The sequence below is a fragment of the Mobula birostris genome, chromosome 2 (assembly GCF_030028105.1).
Source record: "Mobula birostris isolate sMobBir1 chromosome 2, sMobBir1.hap1, whole genome shotgun sequence".
NCBI lineage: Eukaryota > Metazoa > Chordata > Chondrichthyes > Myliobatiformes > Myliobatidae > Mobula > Mobula birostris.
Window position 1 is genome coordinate 133,315,705 of NC_092371.1, and position 27,866 is coordinate 133,343,570.

General features: G+C 40.8%; 1 protein-coding gene across 1 annotated transcript in view; it reads right to left on the reverse strand.

The window, feature by feature from the left end:
- The window catches only part of LOC140210901 (dynein axonemal heavy chain 8-like), a 1,093,299-nt gene that overhangs the window by 132,299 nt on the left and 933,134 nt on the right, over positions 1-27,866 (reverse strand). Inside the window, exons 71-74 of the mRNA XM_072280167.1 lie at positions 26,789-27,004; positions 25,366-25,503; positions 23,217-23,344; positions 10,266-10,437 (exon numbers count right to left, since the gene is read on the reverse strand). Coding sequence (XP_072136268.1) covers positions 10,266-10,437; positions 23,217-23,344; positions 25,366-25,503; positions 26,789-27,004 — 654 coding nt within the window. The remainder of the gene's footprint in view (positions 1-10,265; positions 10,438-23,216; positions 23,345-25,365; positions 25,504-26,788; positions 27,005-27,866) is intronic.

Consider the following 27,866-nt stretch of genomic DNA (forward strand, 5'->3'; position numbering starts at 1 on the left):
GCAAAAATGCTATTCCCTTTTCTCAGTTCCTTCCTCTACGCAGCATCTGTTCCTAGGATGTGGCTTTCCTTTCCAGGACATCAGAGATGTCTTCCTCCTTCAAAGAACAGGGTTTCTCTTCCTTCACCATTGATGCTGCCTTCAACCCTATCTCTTCCATTTCCCAAACATCCACACTCACCGCATCTTTCCACCACTATTTAATAGTGATAGTTCTTGTCCTTACCTACCACCCCATGAGCCTCCGCATTAAAAATCATTCTCTGCAACTTCCACCATCTCCAAAGCAATCCTACCTTCAAACACATTTTTAACATCCCTCCCCATCTCTCCACTTTCCACAGGGATCACTCCCTCCGTGATTCCCATCTCTACTCATCCTTCCTCACTAATCTCCTTCCTGGCACTTATCCTAGAAAGGAAAGCAGCAAAAGTGCAACACCTGCCCATTCATCTCCTTCATCTCTTCTGTCACCTCCATTCAAGGCCCCAAACAGTCCTTCCAGGTGAGGCAACACTTCACCTACGAATCTGCTGGGATCGTCTATTGTGTACGGTGCTCCTGATGCAGCCTCCTCTAGATTGGTGAGATCAGTTGTAAATTGGGGGACTGCTTCGTTGAGCTTCACCTGCCAAAAGTGGAATTTCCCAGTAGCCAAACAATTTAATATTGATTCCTCTACATGTTCCCTCATTTTGGTCCATGGCCTCCTCTTGTGCCATGACGAGAGCACCCTCAGGGTGGATGAGCAGCACCCTATTCCTTTTGGGTAGCCTCCATCATTATAGAATGAATATAGATTTCTCTTTCCGGTTTAAAAAAAAATTCCCCTCTTCTTCTATTCCCCACTCTGCCCTCTTACCTCTGCCCATCTGCCTATCACATCCCCCTTGATCCTCTACTTCTCTTTCTCTGATGGTCTACTCTCCTCTCCTATCATACTCCTTCCTCTCCAACGCTTTACCTTTCCACCCACCTGGCTTCACCTATCACCTAGCTATCTTCCTTCCCCTCTCCCCACCTTTTTATTCTTCTGTCTTACCCCTTTCTTTCCAATCCTGAAGGGTCTCATCCCGAAACATTGACTGTTTATTCATTTTCATAGATGCTGCCTCACCTGCTGAGTTCCTTCAGCATTGTGTGTGCGTTGCTTTGGATTTTCAGTATCTGCAGAATTTCTCATGTTTAACATGCCCTCCACTGATTTCACCATCCTCCATGTTTTTCCTCCAAAGCTAAGTATTCTTTTAGACTTTGCCCACATTCTCTGCGACCAAGCACATATTCCTTCTTTTGTGCTTGAGTGGTTCTACTCTCTCCCTGGCTACCCTCTTGCTATTAATTTATGTCCAGAATGGTGTGGGATTCTTTTTCATCATACTTGCTGAGGACAATTATGGCCCCTCCTCACTATTCTAATTCCCTTCTCAAGTTTGTTTCTGGCTTCTTAACATTCAGTGGCTACTTTGGGTACACTTGTACACTTGCTCATTAAGGCAAATATCTAATCAGACAATTATGTGGCAGTAACTTAATACACAAAAGCATGGAGACATGGTCAAGGGGTTCTGTTGTTGTTCAGACCTAACATCAGAATGGGGAAGAAATGAGATTGAAGTGACTTTGACTGTGGAATGACTGTTGGTGCATGATGGGGTGGTTTGAATATCTCAGAAACTGTCGATCTCCTGGGATTTTCACGTACAACAGTCTCTGGAGTTTACAGAGGATGGTGTGAAAAACAGAAAACATCCAGTGAACCGCAGTTAAAGAGAGGTCAGAGGAGAATGACCAGACTGGTTCATGCTGACAGGAAAGCAACAGTAACTCAAATATGCATTAGAAAAGGATGATGACAAAGATGGTGAGCAGAAGAGCACCCCTGAATGCACAACACGTCGAACCTTGAATTGGATGGGCTACAGCAGCAGAAGGCCATGAACATTCATTCAGTGGCCACTTTATTAGGTACAAGAGGCACCTAATAGGTGGCCACTAAGTGTATATTCCACAAGAGTTCTGTTCAATGTTTAACTTTCTAAATCTCACATATTTCCTTTTCCTTAATGAAATTCGCAACTTCTTTCATCATCCAATATTCCCTTACTTTGTCATCATTGCAACACACACAACATGCTGGAGAACTCAGCAGGCCGGGCAGCATCTATGAAAAAAGTACAGTTGATGTTTCAGGCTGAAACCTTTCAGCAGGGCTGGAGGAAAAAAAGCTGAGGAGTAGATTTAAAAGGTGGGGGGAGGGGAAAGAGAACCACCAGGTGATAGGTGAAACCTGGAGGGGGAGGGATGAAGTAAAGAGCTGGGAAGTTGATTGGTGAGATGAGGTGAGAGGAATGGGAAATGGAGAAGGGGAGGGGAGGGGGGTTGGGGTGAAGTCCTGCAAGTTTGAGAAATCGATGTTCATGCCATCACGTTGGAGGCTACCTAAACAAATATAAGGTGTTGTTCCTCCAACCTAAGTGTGGCCTTATCACGACAGTGGAGGAGGCCATGGATGGACATATGGGAATGGGAAGTGGAATTAAAATGGGTGGCCACTGGGAGATCCCGCTTGTTCTGGTGGACGGAGCTTAGATGCTCGATGAAGCAGTCTCCCAATCTTTGTCCGGTCTCACCGAAGTACAGGAGGCCACACTGGGAACAGTGAACACAGCAAATGACCCCAACAGACTCACTGGTGAAGTGTCGCTTCACTTGGAAGGACTGTTTAGGGCCCTAGATGGGAGGAGGTGTAGCATTTGTTCTGCTTGCAAGGCTAAGTACCAGGAGGCCAGTGGGGTGGGATGAATGGACAAGGAAGTCGTGTAGGGAGCAATCCCTGCAGAAAGCTCGGGGGGGGGGTGCGGGAGGGAAAGATGTGCCTGGTAGTGGGATCCTGTTGGAGGTGGCGGAAGTTTTGGAGAATTATGTGCAGAACGTGGAGACTGGTGGGGTGGTAGCTGAGGACAAGAGGAACCCTATCCCTGGTAGGGTTATGGGAGGATGGGGTAAGAGTAGACATGCGTGAAATGGAAGCGCTGCGGTTGAGGGCAGCGTGATGGTGGAGGAAGGGAAGCTCCTTTCTTTGAAAAAGGAGGACACCTCCTTCGTTCTAGAATGAAAAGCCTCATCCTGGGTGGAGATGGAGGAATTGAGAAAAGAGGATGGCATTTTTACGAGTAGTAGGGTGGGATGAGGTGTAATCTACATAGCTGTGAGAGGTGTAGTCTAGGTAGCTTGTCGTCCTTGTCCTTCTTGCTGGTACAAACTCATCCTGTGCTTTGTGTAGCTGGTCTTAAAACAATCTCCATATGTCAGATGACGACTTAGCTAAAAAAATAGCTGCTTCTAATTACGTAATTTTCCTTGACTCCTGCCTAATATTCTCGTAGTTTGCAATCCCACAATTTAATACTTTCCCACAGGATCTATTCTTATCCTTATAGAGATTTAAAAACTTAAGGAGCTGAAATCATTCCCACAGAAAGGTCAATCACCTGACGAGTTTCAATGATTAAATCATGGTCCAGCATGATACACATACTGGCAGACCACAGTACGTGTGCTTGCAACACTGTGTGTCCGACAGAGTGATCAGCAGCACTGGGGCTCCACGGGGGATTGTCTTGTCTCCCGTTCTCTTCACCATTTACACCTCCGACTTCAACTACTGCACAGAGTCTTGTCATCTTCAGAAGTTTTCAGATGACTCTGCCATAGTTGGAAGCATCAGCAAGGGAGATGAGGCTGAGTACAGGGCTACGGTGGGAAACTTTGTCACATGGTGTGAGCAGAATTATCTGCAGCTTAATGTGAAAAAGACTAAGGAGCTGGTGGTAGACCTGAGGAGGGCTAAGGTACCGGTGACCCCTGTTTCCATCCAGGGGTCAGTGTGGACATGGTGGAGGATTACAAATACCTGGGGATACGAATTGACAATAAACTGGACTGGTCAAAGAACACTGAGGCTGTCTACAAGAAGGGTCAGAGCCGTCTCTATTTCCTGAGGAGACTGAGGTCCTTTAACATCTGCCGGACGATGCTGAGGATGTTCTACGAGTCTGTGGTGGCCAGTGCTATCATGTTTGCTGTTGTGTGCTGGGGCAGCAGGCTGAGGGTAGCAGACACCAACAGAATCAACAAACTCATGCGTAAGGCCAGTGATGTTGTGGAGATGGAACTGGACTCTCTGATGGTGGTGTCTGAAAAGAGGATGGTGTCCAAGTTGCATGCCATCTTGGACAATGTCTCCCATCCACTACATAATGGACTGGTTGGGCACAGGAGTACATTCAGCCAGAGACTCATTTCACCAAGATGCAGCACAGAGCGTCATAGGAATTTATTCCTGCCTGTGGCCACAAACTTTACAACTCCTCCCTTGGAGGGTCAGACACCCTGAGCCAATAGGCTGGTCCTGGACTTATTTCCTGGCATAATTTACATATTACTATTTAATTATTTATGGTTTTATTACTATTTAATTATTTATGGTGCAACTGTAACAAAAACCAATTTCCCTTGGGATCAATGAAGTATGACTATGACTACTTCCTCCAGTGAAAGTATCTACATACTGTTGTAAGAAACTCCTTTTAAATGTTTAAACTAAAGATTTTACTCTGTCTAACCCTTCTGCATTAAGTAGGTCTCTGTCTATATTGGGGAAGTTGAAGTCAACCACTATGACAACCTCAGAATCACTGACATATGACATGAAATTTGTTGTTTTACGGCAGATTTACATTGTAAGACTACACTATACTAAATTACTATGAATTACAAAAAAAAGTGCAAAAGAGGATTAACAAAGTAGTGTTTATGGACCATTCACAAATTTGATGGCAGCAGGGAAGAAGCAGTTCCTAAAACATTGACTGTGGATGAAGATATCCTTGATGATGGGGAGGATTGTGTCCGTAATGGAGTAGATGGAGTCCACAACCTTCTGCAGCCTCTCTTTTGATCCAGCACATTCCCCGTACTAGACGGTGATGCAATCAGCCAGAATATTCTCCACTATTCATCTGTAGAAATTTGCAAGAGTCTTTGATAACATACCAAATCTCCTCCAAGTGAAGTATAGATGTTGGTGTGCCTTCTTTGTGATTACATTAATGTGTTCAGCCCAGAATAGATCCCTTGAGATGTTGACACCCAGGAATTTGAAGCTGCTCACCCTTTCTACTGTTGACCCTTCAATGAGAACTGTATATTCTCCAAACTTCAACTTTCTGAAATCCACAATCAATGCCTCGATTTTGCTGACATTCAGTCATAAAAAAAGTCACAGAGTCATAAGATGCTACAGCACAGAAACAGGTCCTTTGGCCCCTCTAGTCTGTACCAAACTATTAATCTGCCTAGTCCCATCAACCTGCACCTCCATATCCCACCTAATCATGTATGTATCTAAATTTCTCTTAAATGTTGAAATTGAACCCATGTCCACCACTTCTGCTGGCAGCTCATTCCACACTCTCTCACTCTGGCTCACTCTGAAGAAGTTCCTCCTTGTGTTTCCCTTTAACATTTCTCCTTTCACACTTAAACAATGACCTCTAGTTCTAGACTCACACAACTTCAGTGAAAAAAGTCTGCTTGCATTTACTCCATCTATACCCCTCATAATTTTGAATATCTCTATTAAAACTGGCCTCAGTCTTCTATGCCCCAGGGAATAAAGTCCTAACCTGTTGAATGTTTCCTTATAACACAGGTCCTTAAGTTCCAGCAACATCCTTGTAAATTTTCTCTGCACTCTTTCAATCTTATTGACATCTTTGCTGCAGGTAGGTGACCAAAACTTCAGATTAGATATCATCAATGACTTATACAACTTCAAAATAACATTTCACCTATCATACTTAATAATTTGATTTATGAAGACCAACGTGCCAAAAGCTTTCTTTACAACCCTATCTACTTGTAACACCACTTTCAAGGAATTATAGATCTGTATTCCCAGATATCTCTGTTCTACCACACTCCTCAGTCCTCACCATGCATGTCTCACTCTGGTTTGTTCACCCAAAGTGCAATACCTAACACTTATCTGCATTAAATTTTATCTCTCATTTTTCAGCCCATTTTTCCAGCTGGTCCAGATCCTATTGCAAGCTTTGATGATCTTCCTCACTGTTCAATACACCTCCAGTCTTGGTGGGAGTCACAAATTTGCTGATACAGTTTCCCACATCATCATCCAGGTCATTGATACAAATGACAAACAACAATGGACCCTGCATCAATCCCTGTGGCACACCAGTCAGGCCTTCAGTCAGAGAGGTAACCATCTACTATCACTGTCTTCTCCCCTGAATCAAATGTCTAATTCAAATTATTATCAAATTATTGAATCCTAAGCAACTAAATTTTCTTGACTGTTTGGATACTGTTGGGGGAATGACCTAGCAGAGGAAAATCACAGCAGTCAGGACTCTGGCATTGAGTCTGGCTCTGTGACTCAGAAGGGAAGGGGGAAATGAGGCAAGCTACAGTGACAACAGATTCATTGGTCAAGGGAACAGACAGTTGGTTTTGTGGATGAGAATGAGATTCCCAGATGGTATATTCCTTCTTGAGTGTTAGGGTCAGGAACATCTTGGGATTGAAACTACAGCATTCTTCAGTGGAAGGGTGAACATCCAGAGGTCTTGGTCCATATTAGAACAAATAATTTGGGAAGGAAGGGTGACGAAGTCCTGCAAAATGAGTGCAAGGAGTTAGGTGCAAAGGATCAGACCTTCAGGGTTAGTGCTAATGGGCTAGAAATAGGATGATCATTCAGTTGAACATATGGCTAAGGAGATGGTGCATTAGGGAGGGCTCAAGATTGTTGGATCATTGGGCTCTCTTCAAGGGAAGGCAGGACCTGCACAGAAGAGAGAGTTTGCACTCAATCTGGAGGGGGACTAATATGCTTCCGGTAAGATGCTATACGGGAGGGGGGTGGGGGACACATTTAAACTGGAGCTACAAAGAGATGGATACCATAAAGAAAGTGGGGTGATTGTGGGGAAAGATGCTGTTGAGCTGACAAACAAAGTCAAAAATCAAAAGATCAAAACAATGAGTTATCAATATTTCAATGCAAGGACTATTGTAAGAAAGGCAGATAAGCTTAGGACATGGATCAGCACATAGAATTGTGACATTGTTGCCACTAGTGAGACTTTGTTGACGGATGGGAAGGACTGGCAGCTCAGTGTTCCGGGTTCCTTCGTTTTGGACATGATTGAGCAGGAGGGATTGGGGAGTAGATTTAAAGATGGGGAAGGAGAGAGGAGCACAAGGTGATAGGTGAAGCCAGGAGGGGGAGAGATGAAGTAAAAACCTGGGAAGTTGATTGGTGAAAGAGGTTCAGGGCTGGAGAAGGGGGAGTCTGATAGGAGAGAACAGAAGGCCATGGAAGAATGAAAAAGGGGGAGGAGCACCAGAAGGAGGTGATGAGCAGGCAAGGAGATAAAGTGAGAGAGGGAAAAGGGGATAGGGAATAGTGAAGGGGGAGGCGACTACCAGAAGGTTGAGCAATCTATGTTCATGCCATCAGGTTAGAGGCTACCCAGCTGGAATATAGAGTGTTGTTCCTGCAACATGAGTGTGGCCTCATTGTGACTGTAGAGGAGGACATCAATTGACATATCGGAATGGGAATGGGAAGTGGAATTAAAATGGGTGGCCACTGGGAGATCACACTTGTTTTGGCGGATGGAGCGTAGGTGCTCGGCGAAACTGTCTCCCAATCTAAGTCGGGTCTCACCAATATACAGGAGGTCACCCCGGGAGCATGACCGTTGGAAGACTTGTAGTATAATCCCATCAGGGCAACTGCATCTTTCTTATTTTTGAATTCCTCCCTTACTCAAGAAATGTAGCTATGATCTACGCAAAGCCATGCAGGCCACAAAACGACAATACAGGGACAAGATCCAGACACAAATCTCGACCAACAACACACACAGCTATGCCAAGGTCTGCCCAACATCACAGACTTCAAAGCTAAGCGCAGTGGTGCTGCCAACATCGCTGCCTCTCTCCTAGATGAGCTAAATCATTTTATATGCTCAGTTCGATATCACCAACACTGAACCCCTGAGGGGCTGAAGTACTCAGGTGCTTCCAATGAGTGGACAGTCACAAGGCTGTGGGAGCAGACAGCATCCCAGGGCGGGTATTCAGGATGTGCGTGGCATAACTGACAGGTGTGTTTACAAACATTTTTAATCTCTTCCTCTCTCAGTGTAGAGTGCCCTCTTGCTTCAAAGTATCTATCATTGTCCCTGTACCTAAAAAGACCAAGATAACATGTCTGAACGACTGGTGTCCTATCCCACACACCTCAATAATAAGTAAATGATTTGAGAGGCTGGTCAACAACTATATCTGCAGCATGCAGCCACCAACACTGAACCCCTACAATTTGCCTACCGACACAACCGATCAACAGATGACGCAATAGCCACTGCTCTACACACTGTCCTTACACATCTGGAGAAGAAGGATGCTTATGTGAGAATGCTGTTCTTGGACTACAGTTCAGCATTCAACACCTTAATTCCCTCCAGGCTTGACAAGAAGCTCAGCGACCTCAGCCTTCACACTGCCTTGTACAGCTTTATCCTGGACTTCCTGACAGATTGCTGGCAGGTGGCAAGAGTGGGATTCCTCACCTCTGCCCCACTGACCCTCAACACAGGTGCTCCTCAGGGCTGTGTACTAAGCCCCTCCTTTACTCTCTGTATACCCATGACGGTCGCCACACACAGCTCCAATCTGTTAATTAAATTTCCTGATGATACTACATTGATTGGCCTTCTCTCAAATAACAACGAGGCAGCCTACAGAAAAGAAGTCATCACCCTGACACAGTGGTGTCAAGAAAACAACCTCTCCCTCAATGTCGCAAAATCAAAGGAGCTAGTTGTGGACTACAGGAGGAATGGAGACAGGCTAGCCCCTATTGACATCAATGGATGTGGGGTTCAGAGGATGAACAGCTTTAAGTTCCTTGATATACACATCACCGAGGATCTCGTGGTCTGTACATACCAGCTGTGTGGTGAAAAAAGCACAACTGTGCCTCTTTCACCTCAGATGGTTGAAGAAACACAGAAAACCTACAGCACAATACAGGCCCTTCGGCCCATAAAGCTATGCCAAACATGTCCTTATCTTAGAAATTACCTAGGGTTACCCACATTTTTCTAAGCTCCATGTACCTATCCAAGAAGTTTGGTATGAGCCCCCAAATCCTAAGGACTTTCTACAGAAGCACAATTGAGAGCATCCTGACTGGCTGCATCACTGCCTGGTATGGGAACTGTACTTCCCTCAAATGCAGGACTCTGCAGAGAGTGGTGCAGACAGCCCAGTGCATCTATAGATGTGAACTTCCCTCTATTCAGGACATTTACAGAGAAATAGCTACGTAAAAAGGGCCCGAAGGATCATTGGGACCCGGGTCACCCTAACCACAAACTGTTCGAGCTACTACCATCTGGGAAATGGTACCGTAGCATAAAAGCCAGGACTAACAGGCTCTGGCATAGCTTCTTCCACTAGGCCATCAGACTGATTAATTCATGCTGGTACAATTGTATTTCTATGCTATATTGACTGTCCTGTTGTATATACCATAAATTGCACATTTAGACAGAGACGTAAGGTAAAGGTTTTTACTTATGTAAAGGATGTAAGAATAAAAGCCAGTTCAATTCAATTCAATATGAACTCAATGGATGATGACCCCATTGAGTGCAGCTGTAATACTGTCTCTGACTAATAGTGCATCTACTCCTGTCTTTTACCTTCTTTTCTATATCTTCTAAAACATTGAAACCCTGGAACATTAAGCATCCAGTGCTATCTCTCTCTCTCTTTCAACCAATGTCAGGCAAGGCCCATCCAAAATCACATGTTTTACCCATAACAAAGGGACATAGAGACACTGAAATCACATAAATATAAGCAGATTCCAAAACCTGGGTCTTCAGTACCTTTTGTATAATTAGAAAATGGAATTTGAGATATATTATAACACTTCAAGGAATTTGATATCTGAGGTTATGTAACTTGACCTTATACAGGAAATTTTGAAATTTCTGCTTTGCTTTTGGAGTAATTGAAGCAATGCAAAGGGAACGGTGGAATGACAGGTATATATTAGGTTTAACTAAGTTACATTCTGAGTTTTCTGGAAATAAATAATATTTGGAGATTTACTAATGACTGTCATGGAAAGTTAACAGAATCTAAGTAATCTTACCATGGGCTGATCCACCAGAAAGGTTATAAGGTTTATACCATCTGTATATGGGATCTTCTTTTTCTGAAGTTCTGTTTCCCAGATTACTTTAATTAGTATATCTCTGAAAGTTTGATTGAAGGGACCACTATATGAAAGAAATCCAGTAGCCAACAGCACATCACCTACTAGCCTAGATACAAGATGTGAAAATAAATGAACTGTGAAGAACCAAGTACAAAGGATAAAAGCATGAGACACAAAGAAATCCCAGATAATCTCTGAAAAGCATAATACATATTTCTGGTTGAACCCTGGTATTTGACAACAAATTACAAATGAGTTTTGGTATTATTACAATTCATTTGGTATTAGTTAACAGAACTAATTAGTTATGCAATATAGCAGGAGTAATATCATTTTCAAATAGAACTTCATTGGGTGCACCATGTAAAAGACAGAGCTCGACAAAGCAGCAGCAACAAAATCTGCAGAGCTGGAAATCCAAGCAACATGCAAAATGGTGGAGGAAATGAGCAGGCAAGGCAGCATCGATGGTAAAGAGTACAGTTGACGTTTTGGGCCAAAACCCTTCATCAGGACTGAAGAAAAAAAGAGCCAGAGTAAAACTGGGTGAGGGGTGGGGAGGTGTAAAGGACTGGGAAGTTGATTGGTGAAAGAGATACAGGGCTGGAGAGGGGAAATTTGATAGGAAAGGACAAAAGGTAAGGCGGAGGAGCACCAGAGGGAGGTGAAGGGCAGGTATGAAGATAAGGTAAGGGGGGGGACTGGGAATGGGGAATGGTGAAGGAGGAGGGGGGCCACTACTGGAAGTTTGAGAAATTGATGTCCATGCCATCAGGTTGGAGTCTACCCAGATGGAATAGAAGGTGTTACTTCTCCAACCTGAGTGTGGCCTCATCATGGCATTAGAGGAGGCCATGGGCTGACATGTCAGAATGAGAATGGAAAGTAGAATTAAAATGGATGGCCACTGAGAGATCCTGCTTTTTCTGGCGGACGGAGCATAGGTGCTCGGCAAAGTGGTCTCCCAACCTACATTGGGTCTCACCGGTATACAGGGGGAAACATTAGGAGCACCGGATACAGTAGATGACCCCAACAGACTAACAGGTGAAGTGTCACCTCACCTGGAAGGACTGTTTGGGGCTCTGAATAATAGTGAGGGAGGAAGTGTAGGGGTAAGTGTAGCACTTGGAAGAGATGTGGATGAGGGTAGCGTTGATGGTGGAGGAAGGGAAGCCCCTTTCTTTGAAGAGATGACATCTTCTTAGCTCTGGAAATATCTTTGTATAAGAAACTCATGTCCGGAAAGAGGATAATCAGCACTTTTTTAGGTTCTGGAAGGGTTAACAGTGCCACTCAAATTCACAGGCCAAAGTAAAGGTGTTTCTATTTTTATAGATCCGTCAATTTCATTTCTGCACCATGGGATGATTTCAGACCCGAATGGCAGATTTTTGTTAATTACTGGTTTGTTACTTAACAAAAAAGTTGTTATGCTTAATGTCTATGCCTCAAATGTTGACTGTCCCGATTTTTTAAAGAATCTCTTTACATCTCTTCCTAATTTAAATGACTATATGTTGATTATGGGTGGAGATTTCAATTGTTGTTTAAATCCTTTGATGGATAGATCCATGTCCAATCAAGTACTTCCAAATAAATCGGTTATCCTTATTAACACTTTTATGACCGACTCTGGAATCTCAGAAATTTGGAGATTCTTGCATCCAAATGAGAAAGAGTTCTCATTTTTTTCACATGTATATCATCACTATTCAAGAATTGACTATTTTTTTAATCGATTCTCGATTAATTCCTCTAGTTTCTGGTTGCAAATATGATTCCATTGCTGTTTCTGATCATGCACCATTAAAATTATTTATTAACTTAAGGGATACATTTACTAATTCTAGACAATGGCGATTTAATACCATTTTGCTTCAAGACTCGGATTTGGTCAGGTTTATTGAGGAACAGATTAATTTTTTCTTCACAACAAATTCTACAGAGGATATTTCCAGTGGGACATTATGGGATACTTTTAAAGCATATATTCGTGGACAAATTATTTCATATACTGCTGGATTAAAAAAGCGAACTAATAATGAAATACTTAAACTGGTTGACAAGATTAAAGAAATTGACAAGAAATATTCTATAGCCCCTAATCAGAAACTTTATAAACAGAGAGTTGAACTTCAAATGGAACATAATCTCTTACTATCATCTTCGATTGAAAGTCAATTAATCAAAACTAAGAGTCAATTCTATATACACGGTGATAAAACTGGGAAACTGTTGGCTAATCAATTGAAATCGGCCTCGGTTAAACGACAGATTCTTAAGATTCGTAAACCAGATGGCACTTTGACGGTTGACCATGACGAGATAAATAAATCCTTTCAAGAATTTTATACCTCCCTATATCAATCAGAATTTCCTGATGACTCTACTATAATGCATGAATTTTAAAAGAAATTGAATATTCCAAAATTATCTAATGAACGCTCAAAACTAGATGTACCTATTATAGTAGAGGAAATAAAAAATGCTATTCTTTTGATGAACTCAGGTAAAGCACCTGGCCCAGACGGATATACAGTAGAATTTTTAAAAATTTTTCTCTACTACACTGACTCCTTGGCTATGTAGAGTTTTTAGGGATGCAGTATCTATAGGTAAATTACCATAATCTTTTTATCGAGCTTCTATTTCCCTAATTCTCAAAAAAGATAATGATCCTGCTAAATGTGCATCTTACAGGCCTATATCTTTGCTGAATGTGGATTCTAAGATTTTTTTCTAAAATATTGGCAATGAGATTGGAGAATGTATTACCTCAAATTATTTCTGCTGATCAGACTGGATTTATTAAAAATCGTTACTCTTCTTTTAATATTAGGAGATTAATGAATATTGTTTATACGCCTTCAACCAAAATTCCAGAATGTGTTATTTCATTGGATGCTGAGAAAGTTTTTGACAGAGTTGAATAGACATATTTATTTAACACCCTTGAGAAATTTAATTTTAGTTCAATATTTATATCTTGATTTAAACTGATATATCTCACTCCTTTGGCTTCGGTATTTACTAACAATCAAAGATCTCCTCTTCTTCATCTATTCCATGGTAATAGGCAGGCCTATCCTCTTAGTCCACTACTATTTGATATCGCTTTGGAACCGCTAGCTATTGCTATTCGTGGCTCCCGTAATATATTTGGCACCGCCCCTGGAAATGAGACTCATAAATTATCACTATATGCAGATGATTTACTATTATATATTTCTAACCCAGGAAAATCTATTCCGGCAGTATTAACTTTGCTTGCTCAGTTTAGTAGTTTTTCTGGTTACAAACTAAACCTAGGTAAGAGTGAACTTTTCCCATTAAATATGCAGGTTCCCATTTATAGATATTCCCCACCTAGAGTGACTACTGACTATTTTACTTATTTGGGAGTTAAAATTACTAAGAGGCATAAGGATCTATTCAATTTCAATCTTTTACCGTTAATTAATCAGGTTAAACAACTGATTACTAAGTAGTCCCCATTGTCTCTATCATTGCTTGGTCGAATCAATGCAATTAAAATGATTATTTTACCTAAATTTTTATATTTATTTCAAACGATACCAATTTTTATTCCTAAATCCTTGTTTGATACTATTGATTCTAAAATTTCCTCTTATATATGGCAAAACAAAAATCCCAGATTAAGTCAAAAAATATTTACAGAAGTCCAAGAAAGATGGTGGTTTAGCACTGCCTAACTTAAGATTTTATTATTGGGCAATTAATATTTGATATTTAATATTTTGGACACAAGATTGGAATATAACTCCAAGCCCACATTGGGTAAACCTTGAAGGCTATTCTGTACAAGGGTTTTCTTTAGCTTCCACTTTAGGAACTTCACTTCCTTTTGTACTATCTAAATTGAATAAACAAATGGTTAATCCAATAGTTAAACATACATTGTGAATATGGTTTCAATTTTGTAAATTTTTTGGTTTGAACAAATTTATGTTATCAAGTCCTATTATATCTAATTCCTTTTTTCAACCCTCGGTTATGGACCAAGCCTTTTTGATATGGAAAACGAAAGGTATAACATGCTTTCGTGACTTATTTCTGGATGACTGTTTTATGTCTTTTGAACAGTTATCTAAGAAATTTGATTTGCCTAGATCCCATTTTTTTAGATACTTAGAAATAAGAATTTTTAAAAATACTATGTTGCCTACCTTTCCGACTCTATATCCCACTGATATCACTGATAAAAATCTTAGGTTTAAATCTTCCCCACAAGGGATTAATAGCAGTTATCTATGATATAATTATGAAATTACAGCCAGGTATATCTGATAAAATTAAAAATGAATGGGAAAGGGAACTTCAACTTTGTCTACCCATAGAGAAATGGGATAAAATTTTTCAATTAGTTAGTACTTCTTCTATATGTGCTAAACATACAGTAATACAATTTAAAGTAGTACACAGAGCCCATATGTCCAAAGATAAATTAGCCTGGTTTTATTCCCATATAAACCCTATTTGTGACAGATGTCAGTCTGAGGTGGCTTCTTTAACTCCTATGTTTTGGTCCTGTCCTCTCTTTGAAAAATATTGGAAAGATATTTTTGATATTATCTCAATAGTTCTATGGTTTGGTTTACAACCCCATCCTATTACGGCAATTTTTGGATTGCCAATGGTAGAACATAGATCTTTGTCTTCTTCAGCCTGTCGGATGATAGCATTTGTTACTTTAATGGCCAGAAGGTCTATTTTATTGAACTGAAAGGAAACCAATCCTCCTACTACATTCCAATGGTTTTCCCAAACTATATTAAGTTTAAATTTAGAAAAAAATAGAAGTGATATTTTTGACCCTTCGGTTAAATTTGAAGAAACTTGGAAACCTTTTATGCAACATTTTCATATGATGTAATTTGACCTTTCTGAATCTTCTTTATTAACTTAAAATATATGAATAGAAGAGCGGAGTTGACGACATTATTGAACGTGTTCGATTCAAGATATTTGTCTGGCCCTGTTCTGTTTGATTTTTTTGGGGTTAGTATTTAGTTCCTTTTTTCCCCCTTTTTTTAGGGGGGGGGGTTTCTTTGTATATATATATTTTTCTTTTTATTTCTTTTTCTTCTTTATGATTAATTTCATCATGAGTTTGGAAGTCTATTATACCTGTGTTATTTGAAATCTTTTTTGTATATGTTTATTAATAATATTATTCCAATCTCTGTGTATTAACATTGTTATTGTGTTAACAATTTTGAAAATTAATAAAAAGATTTAAAAAGAAAGAAAAGCTCTGGAAATAAAAGCCTCATCCTGAGAGCAGATGCGGCAGAGACAGAAGAATCGAGAGAAGGGGATGACATTTTTACAAGTAATAGGTTGGGAAGAGGTATAGTCCAGGTAGCTGTGAGAATCAGTGGGTTTATAAAAGATATCAGTAGATAAGTAGTCTCCAGAGATTGAGTCAGAAACATTTAGAAAGGGGAGGGAGGGGTCGTAAATGGACCTAGTAAATTTGAGGGCAGGGTGGAAGTTGGAGGCAAAGTTGATGAAGTCGACGAGCTCAGCATGGGTGCAGGAAGCAGCACTAATGCAATCGTTGATGTAGCACAGGAAAATATGGGGAGTGATACCAGTGTAGGCTTGGAACATAGACTGTTCCACGCAGCCAACAAAATAGTAGGCATAGCTGGGACCATGAGAGTGCCCATGGCTACACCTTTTGTCTGGAGGAAGTGGGAGGAGCCGAAGGAGTAATTATTGAGAGTGAGGACCAGTTCCACCAGCTGGAGAGTAATAGTGGGGGGAACGGGATAGATCTGTAAAGGAACTGTAAGCTTTAAGGCCTTCCTGATGGGGGATGGAGGTGTATAGGGACTGGACATCCATGTAAAAATAAGATGATATTGGCCAGGGAACTTGAAATCATTGAAAAGATTAAGAGAGTATGAAATGTCATGGACATAGGTAGGAAGGGGGGGGGGAATAAAACTGAATCGAGGTATGCAGATACAAATTCAGTGGGGTTGGAACAAGCAGAAACAATGGGTCTACCTGGACAAGCAGGTTTGTGGATCTTGGGTAGGAGGTAGAAATGGGAGGTGTGTGTAAGGGAACTATGAGGTTGGTGGCAGTGGATGGGAGATCCCCAGAGTTAATAAGGCCAGCAATGGTGTGGAAAACAATGGCCTGTTGCTCCTTATTGGGGTCCTGTTCAAGGGGTAAGTAAGAGAAGGTACCTTACAGTTGTTGACTGGTCTCTGCAAGTTAGAGGTCACTCCACCAGATTACTACAGCACCCACCTTATCTGCGGGTTTGATGGTGAGGTTACGATTAATGTGGAGAGCAGTGCGTTCGGAAGAAGTGATGTTGAAATTGGGAAGAGGAGGGGTGAAGCCGAGATGGTTGAGGTCTCGTCGGTAGTTAGCAATGAAAAGATCCAGAGCGTCCAAGAAAAAGAGGAGGGTTGATGATGGCAGAAGGGGTCATCGGTCTGGGCTAGAGAGTCCTTGCCAAACAAATAGGCGTGAAGATGGAGGCGGTGGAAGAAGAGCTCAGTGTCATGGTGGTTGCAGAACTCACTGAGGTGTGGGTGCAGGGGGACAAAGGTGAGACCCTTACTGAGGACAAAATCTATTCAACAAACTCAGCGAGTTTAATTGCATCCAGAGGAAGTGTCTTGACCCAAAATGTTGATTGTCCATTTCCCCCACAGTTGTTGCTTGATCCACTGAACTCCAGTAGTAGGCTTTTTCACTCAAGTTTCCAACATCTGCAGTCTCCAGAAACAAATTAAGAAGATTAAAGCCCTGCATTCTCTCCCCTGTTGTAATTGATGGTAGACAAATCAGCAAGTAGTGGGAAAAAAGAAGCTCCCTGAACATCTATATTCTCAATAAAGGTAGAAGCCAGGATTGATTGTAAGAAACAAAGCTGAAAAATGTGCAACTATTTTCACCAAGAAGTGGAAAGCAGGTTCGTCATGACTTCCTCCTCAGGTTCCAAATGTAACAGAAAACAAGTCTTAATCAATTAGATTCATTTTATGGAACAGTTGCTTGCCCTAGATCCACTGCTATGGATTTCATTTCCAGATCCAGCCTTGCTGGTTCCAGTACAACTAAACTAACTACATTCAACTAGCAATATGGAAACCTATATAGGTTGGTTCCATTTACAAAAATTGGGAACAATTCCATCAACCAATGTCTGCTTCATCAGTTTATTTCAGTATGGAGTATTGTGATAGTACTAACAAGTAGCTTATACTAACTAAAAACTTGCTGATTGAAGATCTCTCAATGCAGATCTTATATATAATAGAGCTGAATTATAAAGGCGAAATGAGAATGGTCTCAAGGTAGCATCTGATCATGAAAGAATGAAAGTGAAATTGAGATTAATGAGGAAGGGGAAAAACTCGAGTCATATTTAACAAAGAGCATGAGGAAAGCACATGACACTGCAGTGGTTAACATAGAATAGTACAGCACAGTACAGACCCTTCGGCCCACATTGTTGTGCCAACACTCCAACCCTGCCTCCCATTTAACCCCCACCTTAAATTCCTTCATATACCTGTAAGATACTAGCCAAGGAATATCGAAGCTTGAACATAGATATGAGTTCAACTCCATCAAGGATTTGTGTTTCACCAGAACTTACAACCTCATAACTCAGCAAATCCTTCACTCAACCACCGCACTGCAGGCACTAATTCACTCAGAAGTGTAGAAAGGTATAGTGGGAAAAGTAGTAGGTGGCCATTTGCCAAAGCTAGAGCATAGTGCTAAACAGAAAAAAATAAAATTGAACCATTAGAGCTAAACAATATCACAACCTATTGCAACACACACAAAATGCTGGAGGAATTTGGCAGGACAGGCAGCATCTATGGAAAAGAGTAAACAGTCGACATTTTGGGCCAAGACCATTCTTCATGACTGGAAAGGGAAGGGAAGGGAGAAGTCAGAGTAAGAAGGTGGGAGAAGGGGAGGAAGAAGTACATGGTAGCAGGTGATAGGTGAAACTGGGAGAGGGGGAGGGGGTGAAGTGAGAGTTGGGAAGTTGATTGGTGAAAGGGATAAAGGGCTGGAGGAGGGGAATTTGATAGGAGAGGATAGAAAACCATGGAAGAATGGGAAGGGGGAGGAGCACTAGAGGAAGGTAATGGGCAGGTAAGGAAATAAGATGAGAGAGGGAAATGGGAATGGAGAATGGTGGTGGGGTGGGGCAATTACTGGTAGTTCGAGAAATCAATCTTCATGCCATCGGTTGGAGCCTACCCAGATGGAATATAAGGTGTTGCTCCATTGAGTGTGGCCTCCTCACGGCAGTAGATGAGGCCATGGAATGGGAATTGGAAGTGGAATTGAAGTGGGTGGCTACAAGGAAATCCCAGTTTTTCTGGCGGATGGAGCATAGGTGCTCAGCGAAGCAGTCTCCCAATCTACATTGGGTCTCACTGATATATAGAAGGCCACACCAGGAGCACCGGATACAGTAGGTGACCCCAACAGACTCACAGGTGAAGTGTACCCTCATGTGGAAGGACTATTTGGAGCCCTGACTGGTCATGAGGGAGGAGGTGTAGGGGCAGGTGTGGCACTTGTTCTGCTTGCAAGGATAAGTACCAAAAGGCAGATCAGTGGGGAGGGATGAGTGGACAAGTGAGTCACATAGGGAGTGATCCCTGCAGAAAGTGGAAAGTTGGGGGGAGGAAAAGATGTGCTTGGTGGTGGGATCCCACTGGAGATTGCAGAAGTTATGGAGAATTATGTGCTGGACACCAGTGGTATGGTAGGTGAGGACAAGAGGAACCGATTGATCAGCTCATAGCTCTGCAGTCCTATATTATAGTCATGAATGGCGATAGACATTTAAAAAGCTAACAGAAAGGAGGGTTTTCAAAAATTTTCTCATCCTCAGTAACAGTGAAGCCAATGATGTGAATGGTAGAAGACAAGTTTGGAGCATTGGAAGGCACCTTCAGCCAGAAATGCTGTGTGGATCCAAGTTGACTTCTCCCCAAGATCTACACCCATCATAGAAAACAGTGTTCAGACAATTTGTTTAACTTGATGTGTCCAAAAATGGTTGAGACTACTGCACACAGCAAAGAATATAGGATGAGGCAATATCCCAAATATTGACTTGCACTTCAGTACTAGTATCACCATCAGCCAAACTGTTCCATGATAGTTACAACACTAACCTGTATGTAACACTGTGAAATTGTTGAAGCAAATCCTGTGCACACAACACAGCACACATTCAATCTAGCTAATTACCATTCAGCTATAGTTTTATCTCAATCATTAATAGTGATGGAAGGTATCATCAACAACGCAATCAAATGGCAGTCACAAATAAAATGCTCACCAAAAGACAGTTAGGTTTCACCATGGCCCCTGATTTTTACACAGCCCTCATCCACACAGAAATCAAAGAGCTGAATTCCAGAAGTGAGGTGAGAGTTAAGTGACTGATTTGAATGAATATGGTGACCTCTGGAAAATTGAAGTCAATGGGCATCTAAGGGAAAACACTCCAGTACCTGGAGTCATAATCTAATATTCTCTGTATCTGACTTGATTGTGATGCTAATTTAAACTAAATAAATTCTATTCATGTGCCTATTTAAATGCCTCTTAAACATTGCTATTGTAGAAGTTTATACCACCACTCCAGCCAGTGCGTACCAGGAAACTACCATTCACTGTGTAAAAAAACTTGTCTAGCAAATTTTTTTTTCAAATTTTCCCTCCCTCTCATCTTAAAGCTATGCCCTCTAGTGGTATTTCCACCCTGAGAAGAGACTAACTATCTACCCAGTCTGTCTCTCATAATTTTATATAGTTCCATCTGGCCATTCTTCACTTCATAGAAACATAGAAAACCTACAGTACAATATAGGTCCTTTGGCCCACAAAGTTGTGCCGAACATGTCCCTACCTTAGAAATTACTAGGCTTACCTACAGCCCTCTATTTTTCTAAGCTCCATGTACCTATCCAAAAGTCTCTTAAAAGACCCTATTGTATCTGCCTCCACCACCGTTGCTGGCAGCCCATTCCACGCACTCACCACTCTCTGAGTAAAAAACTTACCCCTGACATCTTCTCTGTACCTACTCCCCAGCACCTTAAACCTGTGTCCTCTTGTGGCAACCATTTTAGCCCTGGGAAAAAGCCTCTGATTATCCACACAATCAATGCCTCTCATCATCTTATACACCTCTATCAGGTCACCTCTCATTTTCTGTCGCTCCAAGGAGAAAAGGCTGAGTTCACTCAACCCATTCTCATAAGGCATGCTCCCCAATCCAGGCGACGTCCTTGTAAATCTCCTCTTCACCCTTTCTATGGCTTCCACATACTTCCTGTAGTGAGGCAACCAGAAATGAGCACAGTACTCCAAGTGGGGTCTGACCAGGGTCCTATATAGCTGCAACATTACCTCTCGGCTCCTAAATTCAATTCCATGATTGATGAAGGCCAATACACCGTATGCCTTCTTAACCACAGAGTCAACCTGCGCAGCTGCTTTGAGTGTCCGATGGACCCAGACCCCAATATCCCTCTGATCCTCCACACTGCCAAGAGTCTTACCATTAATACTGTATTCTGCCATCATATTTGACCTACCAAAATGAACCACTTCACACCTATCTGGGTTGAACTCCATCTGCCACTTCTCAGCCCAGTATTGCATCCTATCAATGTCCCACTGTAACCTCTGACAGCCCTCCACACTATCCACAACACCCCCAACCTTTGTGTCATCAGCAAACTTACTAACCCATCCCTCCATTTCCTCATCCAGGTCATTTATAAAAATCACGAAGACTAAGGGTCCTAGAACAGATCCCTGAGGCACTCTACTGGTGACCGACCTCCATGCATAATATGACCCGCCTACAACCGCTCTTTGCCTTCTGTGGGCAAGCCAGTTCTGGATCCACACAGCAATGTCCCCTTGGACCCCATGCCTCCTTACTTTCTCAATAAGCCTGGCATGAGGTACCTTATCAAATGCCTTGCTGAAATCCTTATACACTACATCTACTGCTTTTCCTTCATGTGTTTAGTCACATCCTCAAAAAATTCAATCAGGCTCGTAAGGCACGATCTGCCCTTTACAAAGCCAAGCTGACTACTCCTAAGCATATTATACCTCTCCAAATGTTCATAGATCCTGCCTCTCAGGATCTTCTCCATCAACTTACCACCACTGAGGTAAGACTCAATGGTCTATAATTTCCTGGGTTATCTCTACTCCCTTTCTTGAATAAAAGAACAACATCCACAATCCTCCGATCCTCTGGAACCTCTCCCGTCCACATTGATGATGCAAAGATCATCGCCAGAGGCTCAGCAATCTCCTCCCTTGCCTCCCCCAGTAGCCTGGGGTACATCTCATCCGGTCCCGGCAACTTATCCAACTTGATGCTTTCCAAAAGCTCCAGCACATCCTCTTTCTTAATATCTACATGCTCAAGCTTTTCAGTCTGCTGCAAGTCATCACTACAATCACCAAGATCCTTTTCCATAGTGAATACTGAAGTAAAGTTTTCATTAAGTACCTCTGCTATTTCCTCCAGTTCCCACTGTCACACTTGATAGGTCCCATTCTTTCACGTCTTATCCTCTTGCTCTTCACTTACTTGTAGAACGCTTTGGGGTTTTCCTTAATCCTGCCCGCCAAGGCCTTCTCATGGCCCCTTTTGGCTCTCCTTCTTAAGCTCCTTCCTGTTAGCCTTATAATCTTCTAGATCTCTAACATTACCTAGCTCTCTGAACCTTTTGTAAGTTTTTCTTTTCTTCTTGACTGGATTTATTACAGCCTTTGTACACCACAGTTCCTGTACCCTACCATAACTTTCCTGTCTCATTGGAACGTACCTATGCAGAACTCCACACAAATATCCCCTGAACATTTGCCACAGAGAAAGCTATCCAATTTATACAACCTCTCTTTATAGCTCATACTCTCCAATTCAGGCAACATACTGGGTAAACCATTTCGGAAGGCAGTTAAGAGCACATCAGGAGAAATTCGTAGGAAAGATTGGATAAACATTTCCTTTCCTTTAGAATACTGTTGTTTCACATCTTCTAGTGGGTCCCAAACAGTAACAAGCAGCTCCATTTTAGTCATATGACAACACAAGGGATTGCAGATGCTGGAATCTATCCCAATACAGGGTTTCACTCTGAAATATCAGCTATCCCTTTATCTTCATAAATGATGGTTTACCCACTGAGTTCCTATAATGGTTTGTACTTTGCTCATCTCTTTGAAGTTATACTGTATATCTACCCGATGGACAGCTATATTTTCAATAATAATTTTAAAACATCCAGGACTCTTATGATCATTGTACTCAGACAAGATATTTATTTGTTATATTTCATGAACAATTTAAGCTCCCAAGGTGCTGGATTCACATATTTATTACTCCAGGATTACTGGTACAGTAACATAGCCATTATTCTATTTTTTTCCCTTAACATACCTCATTGCTAGTCTTTGCCTTTAGTTCCTGATGGTTTTTTGTCCATTATTTTCATACTTCATTGTATGTTAATAAATTCTGGCTCTCTTCTGATTTCTAGGTTTGTCATTAGGGGTACAGTGACTCCTATATTAAGAGGGATTAATCTGAGTTTTGTTAATGTTTTGCTGAGTCCCTATAGCATTGTTGGACAGATTTTACTATGTCCATGTAGTCCCATAGGATCTCTGATAAATAAAAGCTGTTAAAATGTCATAGAAAAGGAGTGCTTTATAAATGCAATGGTAAGCCTTCACTTTGAAGTTAATCTGCTTCTTTGGTGAGGTGGGTTTTAATCAGAGACTGAAAACTACAGTGGTTAATAATCACCGAGTAGTTGTTACCTATTGATTTGTGCTTTAAACTCCTTGCACTGGTCAGTCCATCTGATCCTTTCTCCACTCAAACCGTCTATTAGAGCCGAGGCAGCTTCCATCTTTCTTCTACATGTTTCAGCATCTTCTAATAGATTCTATATAGTAAGAAGTAGATTCATTTCATCATAGTTCTGCAGCTGTCCACTATATATGTAGACAAGGTCACACAATTTTTCACCAAAGTAGATGATTGGCAGAATCCCCTTAGCTACTGAAAATATTATTAATTCATTGGTTTATAGTTGCCCCCTATGCCAAGGTACAATGAAAAGCTTCTGTTTGTGTGCAATCCGGACAGATTATTCCATACACAAGTATAATGAGGTAGTATAAAAAAGGTAAAAGAATGTTATTCTTTGTTTTGGTAACGTTGATGTGTGATTGACAAATGGAGGTATAATATTTATTAAAACTAATTTTTTCACACGTGCTGTTGTATATTATTGGTGAATGATATGTCAGTCAATAAGTTTCATAGATAAGACACTGATATGTAAGCAATAGAAAAGGGCTTTGGGATCAGAGTGTGTGATAAATATATCTTTCTTTGACTTTGTGTAAGATGAAAAATGGAATTTGTGCAGCAGCCTTTTTAACATGATTTCAGTATCCACTAAATGTTCACTATGTTTTTTTTTCCTTGTTACTGTAATCTTAATGCAATCTATGTAAGTGCTAAAACAACTGCACACTGATGATTGCTAATTAAAGCCATGTCTGCATCTTTTAAAGGGGAAGTGGTTTATAAATACTTCTGATGTGGCATTCATTTTAAGAAGTCCTGGTAACTTGTTGAATGTAGAGTTTTCTGACACGATTCAAAGATCTTGGTGGCTAAAATAGAGTTGTCTGTCCCTTTTCTTCCATCACCCTCCATCAAATTGACCTCCATCACCCTAACTCTTTGTCCTCTCCATCCTCTCTACCAGTTCATTACCTATATACTCCTCCCACTGGTTCCCCTCCCCATTTCCCCTTCTTTTATTCCATGCTCCACCTTCTTCTCCTATCAGATTCTGTCACTTTCAGCTTTTATCACTTCTCAGCTTCTAACATTGTTCCCACTGACCCTACCCTCATCTGTTTTTCACCCAGCCCCATTCTTCACTTGCCAGCTCTTCCTCCATCTCTTTAAACTGGCTATATTCCCTCTTTCTTTCAGTCCAGATGAAGGGTCTTAACCTGAACCATTCACTATCCATTTCCCACCATTGATGTTGTCTGGCCTGATATGTTCTTCCAGCATTTTGTTTGTTGGTCCAAATTTCAGCATCTGCAATATCCTGTGTCTTCAATTTAATCTTCCTTTGTTTTCTCACTATTACCATTTCTCTCAATTTTTCACCTAATACCCACCATCCATGCTAACTACATATATGTTTTGATGTAATAGGAGAGGAATTAACTGTATGGCATGAATTGATAATCATATACTTCATGTGTTCTGATAATACATACGTAAAATCCAAATGAATCTTTTAAAGTTGAAAATTCAAAGTAAATTTGAATTTACTTTGTAACTATAAAGTATAAAAACTCGTAACAATAACAGAATCAATAAAAGAGTGCAGAAGGCAACAAAATGTGCAAATGCAAATATAAATAAATAGCAATAAATAACAAGAACATGAGATAATGAGATAAAGAGTCCTTAAAGTGAGATCATTGGTTGTAGGAACATTTCAATGAAGGGAAAAGTGATGGGTCAATCTTTCAATATGTGAACGGTGACTACTGCAGCAACACAGTGCAATAGTGCTAAAGTAACTGATAAACAAAATAAAATCTTAAATTGGGTGTTGACAGATATTCAGTCTTAAAGGTATCATAGCCAAGTTTAACTGAAAGGTCTTGAATGTTAAGTATAAACACACTTTTTGATCGTAAGAATTAAAAGAAAGGTAACCTTAATTAGATAAACACCCAAGAGTATCCAAAGAAACCTCTCAATCATAATGACTCAGAAGGATATAAAGAGATATCCAGCAGGTCAAGCAGCATTTATGGAAAATAAAACAAATGCTAACTGACTTGTAGAATGCTTCCATTATTTTAAGATTTCTTGCTTTAGAAGAAGATATTATTTAACTCGATGTCAACTAAGATTCTGACTTACCATTTTCTCTTTCATGGCAGCATCAAACTTAGCCTGCACCTTGTCCAGCTCAACTTGTTTCTCATCTAGCTGGGCCTGGGCAATTCCTAACTGCTTCATGGCCCCTTGGAGACGGTTTTCCTGTACTGCCAAATTAGCCTGAAATCAGAAAAGCCAATAATTTCTGGAGTCAAGTAATAGGTTTCTAGTTTTAGAAGACATTTTCTCATTCACATCAGCAACCATTCCAAATGTTCCTAAGATAAATGATCTTCTAAGGATATTAAAGCAATCTGATCATAAGAAACTGTGAAAATGTGAGTGACAAAACTGTGGCAGATAGAATCCATAATGATAAAGTGTGAGGTGATCAAATTTAGTCCCAAGAAAGATAGGTAAGAGTCTTGTGATAATGATACTGTAATAACTGAAGTAGAACCTGGCTAACTGACTTGAACTAGACAGGTGGATATTCTTATAAAACGCTGATGTTCAAATCAGATTGTCTCAGTATTTCAAAATGACCTGTTTAATAAATCTTGTGTCTTTCTGCTTTTGATCAATTGTTTGCATTTTGTCTTCAAACAAATCAATAGCATATTTGACATTATCACATTTTAAGACAATGGCTGTGTTAGATTGAGCATGGAAATGTCATCAGTCATCATAGGTTGCATAGCTCATGATTCTCTATTGCCAGTCTGATACCGGAGCATTTGTGCTTGATCTACAGTCTTTGTTGTTCACAGGAAAGCCCAGAGGTATACATTGCATAGGTTTCAAAAATGAGATAGTAATAAAAAGGTAATAAAAACACTTGCATGTTAGTGTGAAGCACAGTGTTTTTCATCTTTAATGTCAGTGTTCAGCATCAAGCGTGTTTATTCAAACAATCTTTAATCTGCATACAGTACTATGATATATGGACCCTTATCAATTTGCAGTCCACAATGGTTTGGAGCCATATGCAGCATTGGAGCTGAATGTCAAGTACAAAAGGAGAATGCCATGATCCCCACCCCTGCATTTTCTCACACTTTCCTGACAGCTTTTTCTGCTATTATATTGTGACTACCAGAGGGAGAGCTAATTGCTGATATAATTCCCTGTGGTCAGCTTGGTAGTGTCATAGCAGCTGAGAGCTCTGTGCATGAGCTCCAGGAACTGCACCAGTCACATTTTAGCAAAGGAATTTATTTACAAAATCCAAATTCATTATTTTTCATGGGTGGGGCGATTTGAGTGGGCATTCATGCACTTTTTCAGTACTAAAGTACCATGCCAAAAGAAGATGTAATTACCAGGTTTCTATTTTTATTTTCACTTAAACTTTTCCAAAAAATATTTTCAAACAGTGCATTCTATAGTGGTAAAGATAATTGTGACTTAATCAATTTATTCAGTGAAAGTTTTAAAATATATTCATCTTCTGACTCAGAATTACCTTCAGAGGCAGCACCTCTTTGTTGATGGTAAAAAAGGCAGCCATAGCCTGAGTCCAGGACAACAAACCAGCAACGTTCCCACATACTTTCTTAGCATTTTCAAATGTATAATCATCCATGATAAAATACGGCTGGAGCAGTTCCACTGTTTCATCATTGATGGTGTCCTTTGGGAACTGCTGCAGGGCCTGTAGAAACCCAGTGCCACTCAACAGCTGGAAATGGAGTGACAAAAATCTCTGTCATGAATCAGGTTATGACTTCAACAGAAAATATTTATAAGCCTTGCATTATACAATTGCAAACTCATAGAAGAGAAACTAGATAAAGTAGTTCAGTCATTTCTATGTTACTAAATTTTATGTAGGCCTGAAAATAATACAAGTCACATGCTTCCTTACTTTTTTTCCCAAAGAACAGATTCCAAGAAGAGATTTTGGCATCATCTCTGTCTATAGGTGAGGTTCTGGCAGACTGGAGAGTGGCTAATGCTGTACCGTTGTTTTAAAAGTGTAGAAAAAACAAGCCAAAAATGACAGGCTATTGAGTCTGACATTGGTGGTGGGTAAATTGCTGGAAGGAGAGTCTGAGAGACAGGATCTGCCAACATTTGGAGAAATCATCAGCATCTATTTTGAGTCAATCAACACAGCTTTGTGCATGGGAGGTCATGCCTGACAAACTTCTTGGAGCTCTTTGAGGAGATAACCAAGAGGGTAGATGAGGGTATGGTTTGGATGCAAACTATATGGAATTTAGCAAGGCTTTGACAGGGTTTCTCATGGCAGACTGGTCTGGAGGGTTAGATTGCATAGGGAGTGATAGAAGATTGTTTTCATAGTTGGCTCAGTGGTAGGAAGCAGAGGGTGACGGTCAAGGGTTGTTTCTCAAACTGGAAGCCCGTGTCTAGTGACGTGCCACAGGGCCTTTGTTGTTTGTAATTTATATAAATGATTTGGATATGAATGTACAAAGCATGGTTAGTAAGTATGTAGACGATACTAAAATAGGTGCTGTTGAATCAGTGTAGAAGGTTATGAAAAATTACAAGCAGATAGTTAGCTAATGGCTTTCAAT